A 19,979-nucleotide genomic window follows, 5' to 3' on the forward strand; every position below is an offset into this window, starting at 1 on the left:
ATGAAACAGATTGCATTAATTACCCTCTGATTCAGAAATATTGTCAGAACTGTATGTTTCATCTTTATAAGTCATGTCATATATTTCAGCAGGTGGAAATATTAAGGCTCAAACTTCTGAACAATCGCTTGACCAATCTTATTGAAACTAATTCGATAATGTTTAATACTGTCTCAGCTTGCTTGTTTTCGTTCAAGCAATTCTTCTTCTTTGTTGTTTTGTTGTTTTCTTTTTTGCATACTGTTACATTTCCAAAACTACGTAATAAACTGAAAATGAGGAAAAAATACGCTTACATTTTAATAGCTAAAAATTATATTGTCACTTTACTTTTAAAATCTACCTACTCTGATTGCCTGTTGTAACCATTATACAGACTGACTTCATATATTGTATTAGGCCACATAATAATTTTACATTTCCAAAACTATTAACTGAAAATGAGGAAAAAATATGCTTATATTTTAATAGCTAAAAAATTATATTCTGTCACTTTACCTTTTAAAACTCTGATTGCCTGTTATAACCATTATCAATCCCTCCTTAGTCACAGACTGACTTCATATATTAGGCCACATAATGATTTTATAAACCACAACGATTGAATTTATACATTTCATGTCTACATCAAATAAACCATATTTTGGTTAACGCAATGTGTGAGTTCAGCCATAACATCATGCACATCTGATGCAGGATGTTTAATGAACTTAGTTCATAGTTGATTGAATGTGAATTGTAAATTGATACCATTTGAGGCACTCAAAATTCAGATAATGTAGAGCTAGCTCATGTGCGGTTTGAATATTGTTGCATGCATTACTGAAGTTTTAGACACCCGCTAAACTTTGTGGGTACAAATAGAGAAAAGCAAGATTCCATCAGAAATAAACAATACTATAACAAGTTTAAAAAGAGGTTTGTTGTTATATTAAAAACAAAAATAGTATATTATTTTTGTCCCTTTACTGTAATGTTTCATTAACATGCTTATAACATTAAACTAGATTAGCATGCAGCTCATCCTTGAACTACTCCAAAATAATATAGTATTACAACTTTGAAAGTATTAAGCGTTGGAGCTAAATACTAAGTACTGAGAAAATGTTATATAGATCTGGTTCACACACAAACCATAATGTTTACTCTTATTAATAAAAAATCAAAGTTATATAAAAATAATTACAACATGGAATGTGATAAAGTTGGATTTACATAGATGGGAAAAATTAAGATTTGTGACTAATGGGAAGAATTTCAATTATTAAAATGAATGTATGACCTAGAATGTTATTTCTGTTTTAGATTATACTGATATTGATCAAACAGTGGTTAAAAGATATATCCAAATTTATTTGGCAAAATAAGTATATTTTTTCATAGTTATTTTTTTTAGCATAAAATAGGCTAAAATCTCCATCATACCTTTTCATGGTTCTCTTTCACTAATTGACTTGACAATTCTTCCCCTACCATTTTAAAAAAAGGTACATTGTACCTTACATAGAAACACATACAAGTTCTGTAGTTTGAGAAATAAATACTAAATAAATATTGGTTGCTAAGAAAGGATTTCATTAGCCAGTACATCTTCATATTTTCAGTTGTTTCCTCATAGTTATCATTCAGGAAGCATATGGAAACAAGTCAAACTTGTTCAAAGTTTTTAATCTTTAATACAATTTTCCTGCCATGCAAAGTTTAAGAGCTGTCCATTTGAATATGCATTTACATCTTTATATTAGAATTCATTGAAAATAGAAAATAAGGTTATAAAGGGAAGTAGTTAGGCACCCTTATATAATAAAATATCTTCAGCTTGGATAACATAACTACTGTGAATACCTAGTTATTATTTGAGAAAAAAGAATGCTTGTTGTCACCTATATTCTTTACTGATGGGATTTTTCATTACTTGATTAAAATAAATTCTTCTTGTCCTAAGACACATTTGAAATTCCATTGGAAAACTTAAAGATACACAATTACATAATTCTCAATAAAACTGCTGGAGAATACTATTAATACTGACGTGCTCATGGCTTTTTGACTTTTCCCAGACAGTTTGGAAAACCTCACTAACTTGTAATCATTTTGTATTCCATGCATACATGGTCTATGAATCCCCCAAAGCTTAAAAATACCACTGATATTTCTCTAGAAACTGTTAAAAAGTAAAGTCACAGGGAGGGAAAAAGGGAAAATAGTAGGCTTGTAGGACAAGGCTAAACTATATTTAATTAATTAGACTTGAATCAATTTTGGTGTTCAGGGAAAAATTAAATGATCTTTTTTGGGCATGTTGCCTTTATACTCCTTAGATGAAATACATTCCCCCCACAAGTAAAAAGAGTTTCATAGCTCCATCATAATAATCTGGGATGGTACCAGTGGTGGGTTCCGGCTGGTACGCCCCGGTACGGGCATACAGGTGGCAGCTGGGAGCAGCGGCCACCGTACCGGAACAGGTGTTTTGGTGGGCCCACCCATGTTCCTTACCTGCTTTTAAGCCAACTGAGCCATTTGCGCATGCTAGAGCGTCGCAAAGTGGGGTGCGCAAAGTGGCGTGGTGCAGCACGTGTGCCTGAGGTGGATGCCCGTCCCGTCGCAGCGTACCGGTTGCGACGGGATCCGGAACCCACCACTGGATGGTACAACTCCTTAAACAAAATAACCAGTTCAATGAGACCTCAAATAGCAAGCAGACCTTTATTACACACACACAGTGTTCTGCTACAGCATTTTGGGATTTGAAGAATCCTTAGCTTTATTGGTTGATTTTATATTAGAATCTGGAACTAGTTTCACATTCTTAAATTGAGACAATGTTTCAATTGCACCTTTGAATTTATTTTCCTCCCAGTACAGTTTAGAATAGTGAGCAAACAAATTATGCAAGATTCATCATTTCAGACTGGATTTACTCTGACAATATTGTGTTGGCATTGTCCGCAGGCAGTGTCCTTGTAATAACTGCATTTCCATTTGTGACCTATGCATCAGCTGAAGTAACATATGATGGTAGTTGGTCCCATGTATTTCCCCCCCCCCAACATTTCAAGTTCTCCCCTCAATAATTAGGCTAACAAAGGACAATGGCAATAGTTTCGCAAACACTCAACTTGACTAAGCCGTGGAGCTCAAATTCCCCCCTATCCTTGGGGCATCATCAATGTAGTAAAAAGCTGCATGTTGAAAAGCCAGAGGATTGATATGCGTTGTCATAGGAAATAGTCCCAATAAACTTGGCATCCAGCAATCTCAGATGTTCACGAAGAGGAAAGAAATCTGTAAAAAACCCAGATCTAATCTTCCATCAATCATAGAGGATGTTCCTGATAATGACAATCAGTAGAGCAGTTGTAGGAGGTCTCTAGCAGTTCCTTAAAGAGATGTTAGGTTTATTAAATTTCCTGGAGAAATAGGAAAACTTCTAGAGCAGGCAAGGCCTACAGACTTGATGTGACCTCAGACAATGATAACTAGATGAAAGTTGGACTAAATTATTACAAACGCTCAGGGTGAAATATCTGTTCAACTGTGTTGCTAGCAATGAATACAGCATCAGAGAGGGTTCTACGATGATGTTTATCTTCTCAAGTTTAGTTATTGATGATGGGCCATTAGTTGTGGATGATGGGCCAAGAACAGGTATAGTTTTATGTCCAATAATTGAAAAAGGGCTCCCCAGAAAATCTGTTCTGTATTGCGGACTTCAATTTTGAAGATGGGTCATTGGTGGTTATTAACATAATTATATCTCTGTCCCTGAGAAACTCTGGTTCTGAACTATCACCGACAGAAGCTCATGAAATGTGTTTTGACAATACTTTCCATCATTGTAACGTTCAGTAGATATATTCTGTCATAGTAGGTGATAATACCTAAACAATCTAAATGAGATCAGAACTGATTTGTACTTGGACAGATCACCAGGAAATCCTTGAAATGGAGACTAGACAATGAAGCACTTCCAGGAGAAGGTAATGGCAAACCACTTTGATTTTGTTGGTAAGAAAACAGCATGGATATGTTCAGGTAGGCATCAGCTCGACTCAAGGCAGACTTTACCCTGAAATGCAGGGAACAAGGAATAAAAAAAAACCTCAAGTAAGCACTGCCCTATACTCCACTGCCTCATTTTACAGAAAAGAAAAATAAAATAATTTGCTAGTTTCTTATATTTCCATACTGAGGGGGAGATTTCCAGCATTGGTCTTAGCAGGAAAGGGTCACTTTGGCTGACAAAAGCTGAGCACTACACAAGAATTTTCATATATGTGTACAGGTTTCAACCCCACTATTTTTTTTTTAATTGGTAGTCTTCGTTTGGGGTAAATACAATGTCTGTTGTTCACTGAGAACAATTTTAGGATAGAAAGCTGTTTTCCTCAATGAAACAATTATACAGATATTATAATCAGATAAATGATTTACCTTAATAAAAACTAAGCCATCTATTTCACACCACTAACCCTGAACATTAACAATGCAGATTCTGTAGTAATAGTTATATGCCAATTACCACAAACATCGGGTTTCCAGTGCAGATTTCAGTTTCTTATTATGTGTGCATAAGCTGCTCCTATTTAAGAAAAAGGTTAAAGTAACTATGTATGTAGTATAGTATGCTGTAAACATACAGTGGCTACCAGGAAAGCATTAACTGTAGAATAAGTTAGCAATCCTCTTTTGAGGTCAGAGAGTACACTGAGAACTCTGAGAACATACTGTGCGTATCATCACAGAATAATTAACTGTTGAATATTTTTCCCTTCATAATATTATTACTCATTTAACATGAGGACAAGGAAGGGAAGCCATACAGAGCATAGCTTCTGAAATTATTTCTAACTCAACCCTAGGTAGCATATGAATTATTATCCGTGCAATGAAGGGTCTTGCATCCCTATGTGGGCATGTTTCTCCTCTCCTTTCATGTGTGTATGCAGTTGGGCAAGCTGTTTGTTTTCCATTCTGGGTCATGTGACAAGGTGAGTAAAAGAAGGGGGGGGGGTTAAAAGCAGTTGCTAAAAATCTGGATCACTGCCCAACTGCCTCTCTCATAGGAATGTATTGAGGACTTTTCCCCTGCTGCAAGGTTTTTCTTTGCAGCCCCATATTTGATCCAATCTGTTTTTGTACTTGTTCATACTTCTTCCCTGTTCTCTAATTCTCAAATTTGGCTAGAGTCTGTACAGTTTCCAGAGGGCTTTGCAAGCATGAAAACTCCTCATCTTTAGTTTAATTAGGCTAATTAGAAACAAAGATGCATCAAGAAACACAACCAGAAGGGGGAAATAAGTGGGCCTTAGTGATGGGTATAACTACTTTCAGTATTTACCCAATACTCCTCACTTCTATCCTGCCTTTAGGGTGATTTACACGTAAGGATTTCAGCTCCCCTCTGTGCAGAGATCTTCTTTGGTAGAGTGCAGGAGCTAAGCACAACTCTTCAGGATTTGAGGTCTGTTTCTGCACCCCACTGAAAGAATCCGGCTCCCCTCATCTGGCAGCTCTTTCAGCCAGCCCCTCCACCCAGATGAGAGGGAGTCCTATTGACAGACAGCAGCAGCTGGCAATCTATCCTAACACCCTCCCCATTGACTTTCTAGCTAAACCAGTAGGGAAGATTACAAATGGTGATGACAAGATTGTGAGGCACTTGGCAAATGGTCACAAATGCAAGCAGGTTGCCAAGCAACCAGATCACAATTGCATGGCCGTGGGGATGGCGATACAACATTTTGCAATGGCCAGAAGTGCTTTGCGGGCCTTAAAGCACCGTTTCCAAGGCTACCATAATTCCAGAGTGTTGTTAAATGACTGTAAGTAGAGGGCTTACAGTCTTGCCTTATAGATACTAGGCCTGCTAAAAATGTAATTATTTTTTTATTTTCCTGTACACTGTGAACTTTTCACATGAATTCTGGGGTATTACCTGCAAGTTCTTCATTACATCCCAATGAAGATTTTATTATTGTAAAGCAATTAACGTGAAAGGATTAAAAGTGTTTAAAACAATTAACTTGGAAAGACCAGTTTGTCTAGTGGTTAAGGCACATTAGAAATCCGGAGACTGAATTCAAGTTCTGTTTTAGGCATGAAAGCCAGGTAGGTGATTTGGGCCAGCTCCTCTCTCTCAGCCCAATTCATCTCACAGGAATGTGGTTGTGAGGAGGAGAGAGGAGTTTTATGTCTGCTACTTGAGCTACTTATAAAAATAATGGTGGGATTAAAAAATCTCTAAATAAACTGAACTCTTACTGAAAGCTGTAGCTATTTGGAGACATTATTGTCACAGACAAAATATTACCTATTATTTAATAAACCTAGCTCTAACTTCCTTTTGGAAATTTGGCATTAGTGTGATCCCCCCCCCTAGATTTTAATCTTCTGTAAAATGCTTTTAAGTTTTTGACTCAACTATGGCTGTTAAATGGAGAGGCACCACTAAAGGTAGAAATTGTGTGAGACTAATTAGCCATTATTAAGTTTTCTTGATATATCTTAAACGGAAAGAATAATTCAATCCCCAGTCCCTGTGTAGAGAGTCAGTTAAGTGTACTGGTTAGGGCCGTAGGCTAGAAACTGGGCGAAAGTGAGTTTAGTCCTGCCTTAGGCATGAAACCAGCTGGGTCACCTTGGGCCAGTCACACTGTTAGCCCGAGGAGGATTACTTCTGAAATTTTGCCATGAAAACTAGAGGGACTTGTCCAGGCAGTCTCCAGGAATCAGCATTGACTTGAAAGCACAAACATAGCACATGTATGCTCTGTTTGTTTAACATGCCTTTACAAGGATTTTAACAAAACATTCTGATCGGTTTTTGTTTGCTTGTCTCAATAATGTGTTTGACCAACTGGTCAGTTCTAGATTTAGTAGGCCTTTTTTTTTAACAGCCTGCCTGATACAAGCAACTGTGGAGTTCTTTGATGTTTTTACCTGGCTATATGAGATGGTTTCAGTCTGGCAAAAAAAAAAAGTGTTCCCATTTTTTATTTATTGCATGAATATAATTCACATTCTGAAGAGACAGAAGAGTTCACATATCAAATCTTAAATAATATTTATATACATGAATCAACAGGACATGAGTATGTACATGTATAGCAAAGCTTAGCAAATTAACCAAGTTAACATAGTGCATAGCTTCTGCAGCATTAACGATGTTTTATATGTGAAACAGAATTGAGCATACATGCACACATATCTTTGCACTATCTACAAAACACAACACAATACATGTATAACCCAGCCATACACTGACACAAACTCTAATTTTCACAATTTTACCTAAACCAGTAGCAGTACAACATTACACGTCCTTGATGCTGTATTAGCTAAGGTGATTGGGAAAAAAAAACCCCAAATTAATCACAGGCCACAAATAGTTCAACTGTTGGAAATGATCAGAATATTCAGAGCAATGCTCTGAAACATCAAAAATCTGTTTCATGTGCAGGGTAGAATGGCATGTTTTGTTCAGATCTAGAAACAAAAATCCAAATGACACCTGTTTAATGGCCAGAACACTTTGAAACAGTAATAATGATCCTACACGTGCAGGAAAACCAAAGAAGCAATGATATCTGAGAACTTCAAGGTCAAAATGCTTTGCACATCTCTAGTACTTTCTTGTCATCCGCACAGCCTCTTCTAAGGTTAAACTAAGTTCCACATCTAGTATGGCAATGTAGCAATCCACATTTAAAATGAAAAATGTGATTTGGAGGGTGCCTAGCACTTATTGGGAACACTTAAAACTAAATAACCCTTTATCCAGACTGCACACTAGTGTTTAGGCAGCCTTGTGAGAGATACCTTTTAAGGTGTATCCCAACAGAGGTCACACTTCCAATTTTATATTTTGCCCTTTGAAACTAAGTTAAGCTTGTGGATCTAATCATAATACTAGAAGAAAGCCATGTCCAAAATGCACACAACCGCACATTTAACACTAACTGAGCTAATAACAATTTTAATGCTTGCCACTTTAGGCTAGAGATATTGTGTATTGAGCAAAGTATTAAGCTCTCCTCCTGCTGTTCCCAGAACTGATGGGTTTACCAACTCAAGAGCATTTCTCAACAGCCTGTGAAAGAAAGAAAAACCCAGATATATTTTCTAATAGTTAAGCACCCTATAATCCTGCCTCTTTCATGGTATTTTATGGGGGATGCAGATGTTACTGTCTTCTATTTGTGAACTTTCCATCTTTTTTCTGAGGGATTAAAAAACCAGAATTGCTCCACAGTGTTCATGGAAGGGTAGGATAAAAAGCATGTCCATCTACAAGTAGCCACAAGATGTTACAAGATCCATAGCCTGATTATACACCTGCATTTTCAGCTTTTCTTAGGAATAAATGAAAGGGTAAAATATATTCTCAGGTTTAATTTAGAACAAGAGCAGTAGTAGATGACATTTAAATAGTGTTCCATATGAAAGCTGTGTGTGTGTCTGTCTGTCTGTCTGTGCATTGTATAGAGAAGCAGTATGCCAAGATATCACGTCAAACCGAACATAGACTTATTTGTAGATGGACGCAGTTCCTGCTAACATTTGAAATGTTTATATTAAATAAAGTTTATTTTGGAACTTTGCTTTAGAAAAAAAAAACCCATCTATCAGTAATCTACAGAGCATAAGCAAGCTAAACTTCCATTCTGTTTCTTTTTAACAAGTCTGTTTTCATATTACTTCTGGCTGGATTAAATTTTTTGAAAGTGACCTTCCACAGAATGGGAAGCACTCAATCGGTACTTATCAGTCTATGTTTTGAGAAATAAGGTTACAGGGAAATTGGAGGAGCTATAAAAACACAGATTTAAAGTAATCTCAGAATATAATTATATCCTATACCTAAAATAATCCTAATTATGTTCATTATATCTACACACACATTTTATGGGAAACTTTTGAGCATTCCTGACATATTAGAAACCAAAACTCTTACACTGGGCCTACCTTCAAATTAAACACCTGTAATCTGGGTAATTGATTGTTCATTTCTTATATTGCCTGGGTTTTGTAAAATAGCCTGTGAAGCTTAAGAGATTCTATTTATTAGATTTATAAGGCCACACAGCTGAATGTGACTCTTATATAAAATCTAAAATTGTCTGGTGATCTTATCCAACATATGAATGGAGTTATTTGTAGGAAGAAAAACCAAACATATTCTAAGGGTCCCCACTAGTGAATTATCCTTTAGGACATGTTGCACATTTCTGATTCTGAACAAGTACATAAGGATACACAGAAATTATATACACACTCCCACACACTAACTCCTATAAATTATTCTCTATTTTAGGCTACATTTCACACTGTGTCTTTCCCACTTTTCAACACAGTAACATACATCAATCTTACCCATATAATCAGCCTATCAAAATGCCAAGGTTCATGTATTAAAGATATCCCTAGGGTTTACTGTATTGAACTGGAGAAATGTAAAAGATGCTGTTTTTTTCCCCTCAAGTAAAATCTACTTAAAATGGTGATCATTTTGCAATGATTGAACGTAATATGTAAGTTTTATAATGTTATGTATGTAATAGGTATGACATGTAATAATGTAACATTTATAATAAATATAGCACGCTGTATGTGAAAAAAGACCTTGAGGAATGGGGTGAAGAAATGCTGCTTAGGGAACCACCAGATAAGAGATGGGATAGCCCACAAGTGCCTAATGGTTTGGACGTGAGGATCAGAAGAAACCCTTTCTCAACTTGTAAAGGAGACATGGGAGATTTGTATATTTAGACTTGCAAGTCTAAATATACTTTTGTTAATGTAGACTTTAAAGTATAAGTAACTTATTTGTCATGTTTCCTGTCTGATCTACCTACCTTAGAAAGGCTGACATACAATGAAACCAGGTCATTTGAATATTGCCTTATTCCCATTAATATTCACTAGTTTTCTGCAATGCTGGAATCTGAATTTATATAATCACTGGGGTGACAATGGAAAATATCTTGTTGCTTAGTATTTCTTATGAAAAATGCAATAGTTTGTGTGTTAGAAATGGAAAAAAGAGAAAAATCATGTGACTAAAGAACAGAGGTTTCTAAAAGTCATCACTTTTTAATCAGTCTGACAAAACAGTATTATTTCTAAGAGCATATCAGTCAACATACCTTTTTAAAGTTTAGCTTAGTTTCTCAGTTTTCCCCCCCAGACAAAAGCTGCTCATTTCCTAAAACCGTTTGTGTGTGTGTGTGTAAGTTATACAGCAAACAGACATTATGAAAAAGGTTTACAATATCTTATTTTAATTTTCCTTTCTGTAAATCATTCAACAAAACTGAATCCTAAAAAATGATTTTTCTCTGTGCTCATGCAAGGTTTATACTACTAATGGCAAGCATTTTAAACACACTTAGAAAACTATGAAACTCGGTTCAAACAGTACAGTAATCTACAGATTTTTAGGGACTGTATGAAGAAATAACTGGCTTGGCTCACTTATAAATTCAAAAATCACAGTAGTTGGAATCATGCTCAACTGAAACCACATTTAGGCTTGGTGTGAACCCATTTTACATCTTTTTGAAAGGCTGTTACTACACAGTATTGTGGGTTGTTGATACTGCCTATTACAGGTTCAATAAAATGCATTATATCCTACATGATAAAATAAGCATAATTTGTACATTCACATCACAGAAGCACTAGTCACAATTTTTATGCCTATAAAGTATGAAAACATAACATGTAATTTACCTGATAATAAGCACTTTGCGATTATATGTAATTTTCAAATGCAGAAATCATAATTGTTTAGAAAATTATTGGTTATACATAAATCTTTCCCAAGTTCTCTATATTTATTTTCTAAAAATTTATAAGATAGCCTTAGAACATAGATAACTAGAGTTTTCTAAATTATCAGAGAACACCGATAGTAGAATGAAGGGAAATAATTCTATCAACAATGTTAGTTTCCATTGTTGATTGAATTATTCTCTGGTCTTAAAAATCCACCATTGTGGAGAATTTCCTATCTTCTAGAACAAACATTAAAGGAACCTTGAGGCCAGGGGGGATTGTAAAGGGTAGAATTTAAGATTACTTGCATTTCTCCCATTGCCTAAATTTTCAGTAATCCGTTGCTGGGATCCAAACCCAATAAGCATTTAACTGTTAGTAAATTTAACCAGGTTAGGTCCATCACAACCCCTGTAATCCAGCTAAATATCTTGGCACCCACATAAATTAATATAGGTATATGATGGCATATGGAAGTTTCTGTTATGGTTGTTAGAAGTCTAAGAAGAAAAGGTTAAATGAATCAACCGGGGCAGTAAGTTCCTCCCAAAATGTTGTGTAGCTCTGATCAAATAAGGAGTACTATATGAAATATTCCAGAGGCTAATTCCTGGATCATCCAGCAGCCCTTTTTTACCTACAGAAACCATTACACAATTTAACTGCAAGTATCTGTTCCTTTATCACCAGTTCCCTTCCTGGAGTAAGATAGCAGACACTCCCTCAGTTTCACTTATTTCAGGGAAGGACTCTCCTTCTAATGTAGGACAAGTTGAGATTTTAGCACATGTCTTTTTGTGCACTTGTTTTACCAAGACATTTTTATTACGCCTATTTCTTTACCATTGACTAATATATCAGAAAGGACTGTTCTATTTTACTTCTTTTGGCAGATAAAGGTTCAGTTCTACAAAACATTTTCAAATTTTGAACTGTGGCTTATAGAGTCTGCCAATTGATACTTCAAGATTTGGCCCAACAGCGAACTAACTAGGTCCAGAGATTATTTGACAAATGCTGATATTATGCTATTACTTTTTTAGTTTCATTCTGTCATGTTTATATTTTATACTGATGTACGGTACACATTTATAGATGTACTGGCTAAGGTCCTGGCCTAGAAATTGAGTTCTAAGCCTCCCTTAGGCATGAAAGTCAGCTGGGTGACTTTTGATCAGTCACTCATAGCTTAATCAATCTCCCAGGGTAGAGCAGGCAAGAACATTAGGTATGTTCACAAACTTGAATTGGCATAAAGTGGGATAAAATATAATAATAACGCCTTTCTCATTAAGTTAATAAGAGACCAACTGTATTAAATTCTGCATAAATATAAGTGACAATAGTAAAAAAAAAATCTACGCAATAATTTTATGTGCCCTTAGTGGAATGAAATGTACCAGGCATTATACAGAACTACCTGACACCATTCATACCTGATTAACATAAAGCTTTAGATACAAACTAACTTTCAGCATTTTTCAAAAATACTGAGAAAGGGGAGAAGCTTACTACTGTATACATCAGCAGCCACCAATTTTTTGTTTGCTAGGGACTGGTTCCATGGAGAAAGGTTTTTCCGCAGACCGGAGAGGGTGTGGTTTTGTGTGCCAGTATCCAGTGATGGGGCTTCACCCCTGATATACACTATAGGTATAAATTGTCTTTTCAGCTTCAGGAGACATTTTTATTTATATAGACCGCTTTTGCCAAAATATTTTGAATCTATAGATATTTTTTTTAATGGCAGGAAAAAATATATTTCTTTAAGATTCTTTATTTCTAACTTTGTAAACTGTTCACTTACAATGGCCCAAAAAAGCCTTATTGTTTCTTGTGAAATAACTTTATTCTCCACTCCTAATTGTACTTTGTATTATAATTGTTTATATTACTTATTCCACAGTTGTGCTGACTAGAGAGCAACTGTGCATTTATATTTATTGGTTATCAGTTTAGCATATTGTAAGAACTTAGTCAACTGTAGCCGATTAAACGATCTATAGTTAAACAGATCGTGGCTTAGCATGCTGGATCTAGGAACAGGCTTAATAAAACATACAGAATAATAGATAAAGAATAAAGCAAATTATAATTAATGGCTTAATAATCATATACCTTGTCTAAAACATATCCTGGCTCAATAAGCAGCTCTAAAAGGTCTATGAGAAGCGGCCCCTCTTCAGGCTAAACCCATTCGAGGGGGATTCACAGAGAACCACTTAATAAATACAATATTAGTTCAGAAGCAGTCAAAAGTCACAAAGACAACATCCACTCAGCATCTTCTCCCTAATCTCTGTGGGGAATTTAAAAAACAAACAAACAACCCCTGAACAACTCAGGGAGGACAGCAACATGCTTATTTTACTGGACGTGAGTAACCTCTCTTCAAATCCACCTTTAGACTTAAAGGACTTCCTCGCCGTTTAGGATCTACTAACCTTTGCACCTTGGGAAACAGCAGCAACACTTTGCAAGAAACCAGCCCCGGCAAGACGTGCTGGCGTACGCAGCTTGTTTCCCCTCCTTCATTCCGCCTGGGAGACAATCATGTCAAATCGAGCAAGTAGCCACGGAGTGCCCCCGGGTCATTCCACACGACTAATTCCGCAATATCGCACGGAGAGTGAGAGGGAAAGGGGGAGAAAAAACAACCTACCCGCGAAAGGGAGGAGCTTTCGGACAAGAGAGGCGGACTCACGGCCACAACCCCAGCTGGTGGTTATCTGCCCGAGCTTGCTACAACGCGGGCTTTGAGCAACATTGTGCAATACCGCGACACGGAGTAATGCACGCCTATTGCCAATCGCGAAACTTATTTCTTTCTTTTCATGCCTGAAGTCCAAACACACCAATTAATTATTCTGTGATTTAGAAGAAGGACAATTTACTTGCCCCCAAAACGTTGCAAAATAATAATATAGGCAGCGTCCCCCTTAGGATTGGATCCACCTAACTAAGCCGATTGTTTCAAGACCTTGCGATCAATCTCCTAGAAGGGAACTTTTTGGAGGGATTTATTGGAAAATAAAATAAAAGAAATCCACCCCCCGGTACGTTTTCTGGAGAGATCGTGGTCAAGGAAAACTAATATTTTAAGTGCGTGGAGCTAAGCATTGCAATTCAAAAATCTTTCAAAGGAATTTTAGGGGGGGGGCAGATTCTGCACCTGTAGTACAGAAAACCAAAAATGTCACATGAGAAATGCCCCCAATGTTCAGATGCGGTAGCGAAGTTTCACCTGATAATGCAAGTGTTAAAGGGGGGGGGGGGGGAGGGAGCAGGCAACTCAAAGCTAGAGTAAAGATAAAAGTAAAGGTTTATCTCATCCAGTCATGTCCCACTCTAGGGGGCGCTGTTTATCTCCGTTTCCTAGCCGAGGGGAAATAGCTGGTAATAAATCCCATTCAAATCCTTTTCCAAAGAATCCCTCATCCACCCCTAATTTCCATATGTATATTATGGAGAATATTTAAAAACATTGATGAGGCTAGAAAGCATTTCTTGGGAATAGCCGGCAGGAAGTTCCCAAATGGTGTAATCATGTGACTGTGGGATGATGCCAGCCAGTGTTGTCTGAGCCAGTTGTCCAGTGTCCCATAATGATTGCGTAATTCACTCAACCCTTTCAGTGATTCACTTAAACGCATGGTAAAAGCAGTTGCAAAATGGAGTACGACTCATTTAACAATAGTCTTGCTTAGCAATGGAAATTTTGATTGCAATTATGGTCCTAAGTTGTGGACTACTGTAATTCCTTCACTACTTCACTTTCAGTGAATCTAGTCTGAACTACAGTTGAAAGGTGTGACAGACATTTTTTAGTAATGTCTTTGCTTAGCATTTTAGAAGGAAAACTATCCACCTTTGCAGTGATTCTTTGCCACTCCCTTCCTTATTTATATTCAGAGGTAGCTATTTTATCTATTTGAAGAATACCACAGGGAGCTGTTTGCTTTTCTTGGTTTGTTATGGTATGATGTTTCTGGACTGTAAATTCCTTTGGAATGTTCTTAATAAATGGCAGCATTACATTAGCATTGGTCATTGCTACAACTGACTCAGCACTGCATTTCTGACAACTCACAAATTAGGTGAAAGCTTGCTTTGTCATAAAAAGAATAGGGGAGAAAACCCTTAACCTGTTTAGTCATGCACCCTAGGGGATTACACCTATCTAAGAGGAAGAATATCAAGTCATGGTTTGTTTCCTGATCCTAATTAGCTGAGTTCCTAAGGTAAAGGTAAAGGTTCCTCTCGCACATATGTGCTAGTCATTCCGGACTCTAGGGGGTGGTGCTCATCTCCGTTTCAAAGCCAAAGAGCCAGCACTGTCCGAACATGTCTTTGTAGTCATGTGGCCGGCATGATTAAATGCCAAAAGTGCACAGAAACCTGTTACCTTCCCACCAAGATGGTCCCTATTTTTCTTACTTGCATTTTTATATGCTTTCGAACAGCTAGGTTGGCAGAAGCTGGGACAAGTAACAGGAGCTCACTCCATTACGCGGCATTAGGGATTCAAACCGCAGAACTGCCAACCTTTCTGATCGACAAGCTCAGTGTCTTAGCCACTGAGCCACCGTGTGCCTCAGCTGAGTTCATAGATGACACTTAAGTCGTAAACCATGAGTTATAAACTTACAATGGTTGGGTTTTCACAACATGCTAAGCCAACTTACCATTCAATTTTAACTTAATGGGGTACCTGAACTCAGTAAGTGGTTGATTGTTACTCAGTTCACACAATGACACCTATACTTTTGATCAAATTGAAATAAATATGAAACATTAACGCATGTTAAAAAAAATGAAAAATGAAGTTTGGCAAGGCACCTTATTTTACTCTGGTGGCTTTGACTAAGTTGCTAGTTTGTTGATAGAATTAAGAGATCAATATTCATTTGCATGCTACAATTGCCAATGATAATAGTTTACAGCCTGTAAAGAAAGAATTAATATGTCCTATGAACAATACAATTTTGGATCTTGCTCTTATCTAGTGATCATCTGGATTTTGGTAACCCACAGCTGGTAGCCTAGTCCTATTGATCTAATGTATCTTCATTAACTTTTTGGTATAAGTAGTTTGCTACTTATCTTATTTGTCTTTTGTCAGAGGCAAAAAGTAGTTGAATATTTCATGCATGGAGATCTATCAAATGACAACATTTAATTTTTCGATTCTTGCTAGTGACATATGATTCTGTATCAGAAGGAGCAACACAATATTTTATCTGAACTGATTCACCTGCCCCACAACTCCACCCCAATACCAAACCCATCAGCTCACACATTTTCTTTTCTAACAAATGGGCTGTGCATTTTGGCCATTCCTCACCCTTTATTGACCAAATAGCTACCTGTTTTTTATTCCCATAGGTTGAAAGCAGCTAAGAATTACCTTGATTTGAACTAACTAGATCATGAACACAAATGCCACGTACTTCATTAAAATAAGATTATGAAAACATGAAAAAAGTTCCATTGGGACACCTGCCTCAACCAAACTACTTTTCCCAGTAATTGAATTCAAGTTGCCAGCATCCATGTGCCCTGTTTTGCACAAGAATGGGAAGCATAATGCATCGTTGAATTTTGAGGAAGTGTACAGGTGGCAAAAATTATCCTGGAATCATACAGGAAGGCCAGTGGGTTTCTTGGGTGGTAAACAACACTTTCAGTAAAGCTAGATAGTCATTTTTGGGTCAGTGGAAAGATTCCAAATAACAAGTTTCCTCAGTAAATTATGGAGGGATAAGTAAAACAAAAACAAAAAAAACCAACAACAACAACTAAGCAAGCAAGCTCATGCTACAGTATGTTAAACTTCAGTGCAACATTTCCTGGAAAGTATACTAGTTACTGGCAGAGCAATCTAACCACACTGGCTGTTTAATTTTGCAACAGACATACTGCTTATAGAATTGAATTTGCATGATGATACATGGTTTAAGAGGAAAGCAGTGGGCATTTGAAAATACCCACCTCTTTCCTCATATCAGGGTGGGTTAAGCTGCCTCTGTAAGAGTGAGAAGTCCAATGTCTTTTCCTTAGTCAAAGCAGGGCATCTGTTTAAAAGGAAATGTCAGCAATTGCTCCTTTGCTTGCCTTTTCCCCTTTCCCTCCAATATAGCAATGACAGGACTCATCATCCTGTACCACCCTTTGAATCTCATTACTCTATAAACTCCACTTAAAAAAAACAAAACGTCCTTACAATAGGCTTTCAATAGGTGTACATCTACAAAGTACCATTCTATCCACCAGACTTGAATGGCTGACAATGAAAACAAACAAAGCTACATTATAGCTTGAAGTGACGGCCTACTCACACAACACACTTAAATTGATTATGATTGCTTGCACAGTCAACCAGAGGATTAGACTTTGATTTGGCCTTTTTTTTTAAAAAAAAAAAACACCCTATCAGTCTTTCTCAAGAACCTGGATTAGGGAGATTTTTTTTTTCATGGTGTTCAAAGGATCACAGTGGGTTGTAAGCTGTTCCATGGAAGACTGTCTTTGCAATTGACTGATAGTGATTTTTGTCAGTGCTAGATGCACTCAAGTGCCTAATACTATTGGTACTATCTTTGCTGTCTTTTGCCATAGTTCTATTTTTTTGCAGGTCTTTATATTTTATAATTTTACCCAGTTCCTTCTCTTTTCTTCTGATGTCTCCAGGCATTGCAATGTCCACTATCCAGACTTTTTTGTCTGTCTTCTCAACAATTGTCAGATCTGTAGTATTGTGTGGCGCATGCTTGTTTGTTTTAATTCTAAAGACCCAGAGTAGTTTAGTGTCTTTATTTTTATCTCACTTTGTCTATTTTGTGGTCCCACCCGTTCTTGCTTGCTGCAAAAGATATTCAATATTTGCAGATATTCAAATCTTGCTACTTTATGCCATTGTTTCTCATCAATCTGTTGATTGTCTTGCAGCAACTAACCAGATTGTCATTGTTTCTGGTCTTTGGTTTATTTTTATTATGGTTTGTTGTAGTCAGTCATATATTTAGATTGGGTTTAGCATTTAGCCACCTATCAAGTCTTTCCCAAGGACCTGGAATAGGGGGATGTTGTTCTCTGATGGTTTTAAAAGCATTGTCAGATGATGTAAGCCAGGGGTGTCAAACTGGCAGCCCATGGGCTAGATACGTCATGTGTAGACCACGGCCACCTCAGCTCCGTAAAGGAAAAAAAGTCACAATACGTCACATGATAGCAACGTGACATGGCGAGTTTGACATCCGTGATGTAAGCTTCTTCCAAATAAAGCTGCTTTTCGCAATTGACTGATAGTGGTTTTACCGATGGTGTTCAAGTGGTGCTCCAAATATTTTTGGATTATATCCAAGTGGCCTATCAGTATTGATAATTTACTTTCTTTTGCCACAAATATTCTACATTTATTTGTAGAGCCTTGTATTTTATGATCTTTTCCAATTCTTTCTATTCTACTGTTTCCAGGTACTGTTTTATTATTATTTTGGACTTAGCCATAGTAGTTTGCAACCACCTGTTTGAGTTTAATGCCTTCTCTGAGTCCAGGGTAAAAGTCCTGTGTACTTCTTTACATTTGGAGGAAAGCTAGTTGCTACTTAAAGTCTTTTGGGGCTTCTTAATTTGTGGAAGAGAATTTTTATTTAAATGGGATTTATTGCATCAGCACTGAAGAACTTTTAATTTTAGGGTTTAGCTATTGAAACCCCTATGTATTATTTTCTGATATGGTTAGCTATATAGACAACTAGTTCAGGGCTTTTTGATCTATTATACCATATAATCCAGATTGAAAATTATTATAAAATAAAATATGGAACTATTATTAATAAATGGCAAGCTATTATAAGAATAATCGTAGTGATTTGAAATCAAAATAGACATCTTTGTGAATAAATCAAATCCTGATAGTTTTCTAAGACTTGTTAACCCAATGAAGTGTAAAAAAAATTGATGATCTCCATGACTTTGGCTGTTATTAAGATTGTTGGAAGCGTTTGAAAGACATGCTGCACAAAGAGTGAGAATATAATGAAACCCTTCCCTTCAAATTGTTAAAGCTGCTGCATTTTGAGCATGAACCTTGCAACAGGTTGAGAAATATATTTTCAAATTTTTGCTCAGTTCTAAATTTTATGCTGTCGAGTATTTCCCTTTTAAAAAAATGTTTATTCATTATTTCATTGAATAACTGTTACTGATAATTTCCTAGCAGTATAACTCAAGAATGCCCTCTTGTGTGGAGAATGAAGAATAGCACATTAATCTGACAGAAAGTGGCATGGATTGGCAGTCATGAGAATTGAAAATAGTTCAAGAGGGGCTTAGACTAAAAGTACAAACATATTTTGTGTATTTTTATGTGGAGAAAGAGAGAGAGAGAGAGGGAGAGGGAGGGGGGAGTTTTTATGTTCATGTGACTGCAAAACAGTTATGTAGATAAAAAGTTCTGCACATTATATTGGAAATAAACATGAGATATATATTAATTACAAACATTTCCCATTTTACAGAGAAGATTCAACATTTTAGAACACATCTTTAGTCCTTTTCCTAATCAAGCTAATTCCAAACAGTGTCTAATTACAGTGAACAAGACCATTAGTAAAATGCATGCAATATATGCAATCAAATTGGCCTTCTTTTTTTCGATACTCTATCTAGTCACTAAGATCCCAAAACATGAAATGCAAATTTCATGCAGAAAAAAGGATTAAAAGAGAAAAATAATTTTAAAATGTTTATGATCTAAGAGGACACAATTTGGTTTATAGTATGTAGTGATGTGTTCTCCCAGTTTCACTGCCAGACTGGCAATGGCTTAGAGTTATAGAATCTTGTTAGAAATAAATGATGGAGTTTACTTCTTATTGCTTGTTAGATATTTTTTTTTGTATTTTAGCAAGAAGGGGGCTGCAATTCATGCTCTTTTCATATCTTTATAGTAAAATAAAAAATTTCTTTTCTCAAGGAGAAAGAGTTAATGGTTGGGGTCAGTAGGTCAGATACCTACTGAAACTATACTCTTCTTTGACAAAGTGACAAAATTAGTGGACCAGAGAAATGCTGTGCATATAATTTACTTGGACTTTAATAAGGCATTTTATGAAGTAGACCACAACCTACTACAGTGCTTGAAAAGATAGAAAAATGTGGATTGGACAGACGAATCCATCACCACCAGATGG

At 36.4% G+C, this 19,979-nt stretch overlaps 1 protein-coding gene across 1 annotated transcript in view; it reads right to left on the bottom strand.

Moving 5' to 3' along the window:
• KALRN (kalirin RhoGEF kinase) overlaps positions 1-19,979 on the bottom strand; it is a gene marked incomplete at its 5' end in the record, with an annotated part of 302,460 nt that overhangs the window by 82,951 nt on the left and 199,530 nt on the right. The window contains 1 exon segment of the mRNA XM_032209049.1: positions 11,694-11,730. Coding sequence (XP_032064940.1) covers positions 11,694-11,730 — 37 coding nt within the window.

This window comes from Thamnophis elegans, chromosome 1 (genome assembly GCF_009769535.1).
Source record: "Thamnophis elegans isolate rThaEle1 chromosome 1, rThaEle1.pri, whole genome shotgun sequence".
Classification (NCBI taxonomy): Eukaryota; Metazoa; Chordata; class Lepidosauria; order Squamata; family Colubridae; genus Thamnophis; species Thamnophis elegans.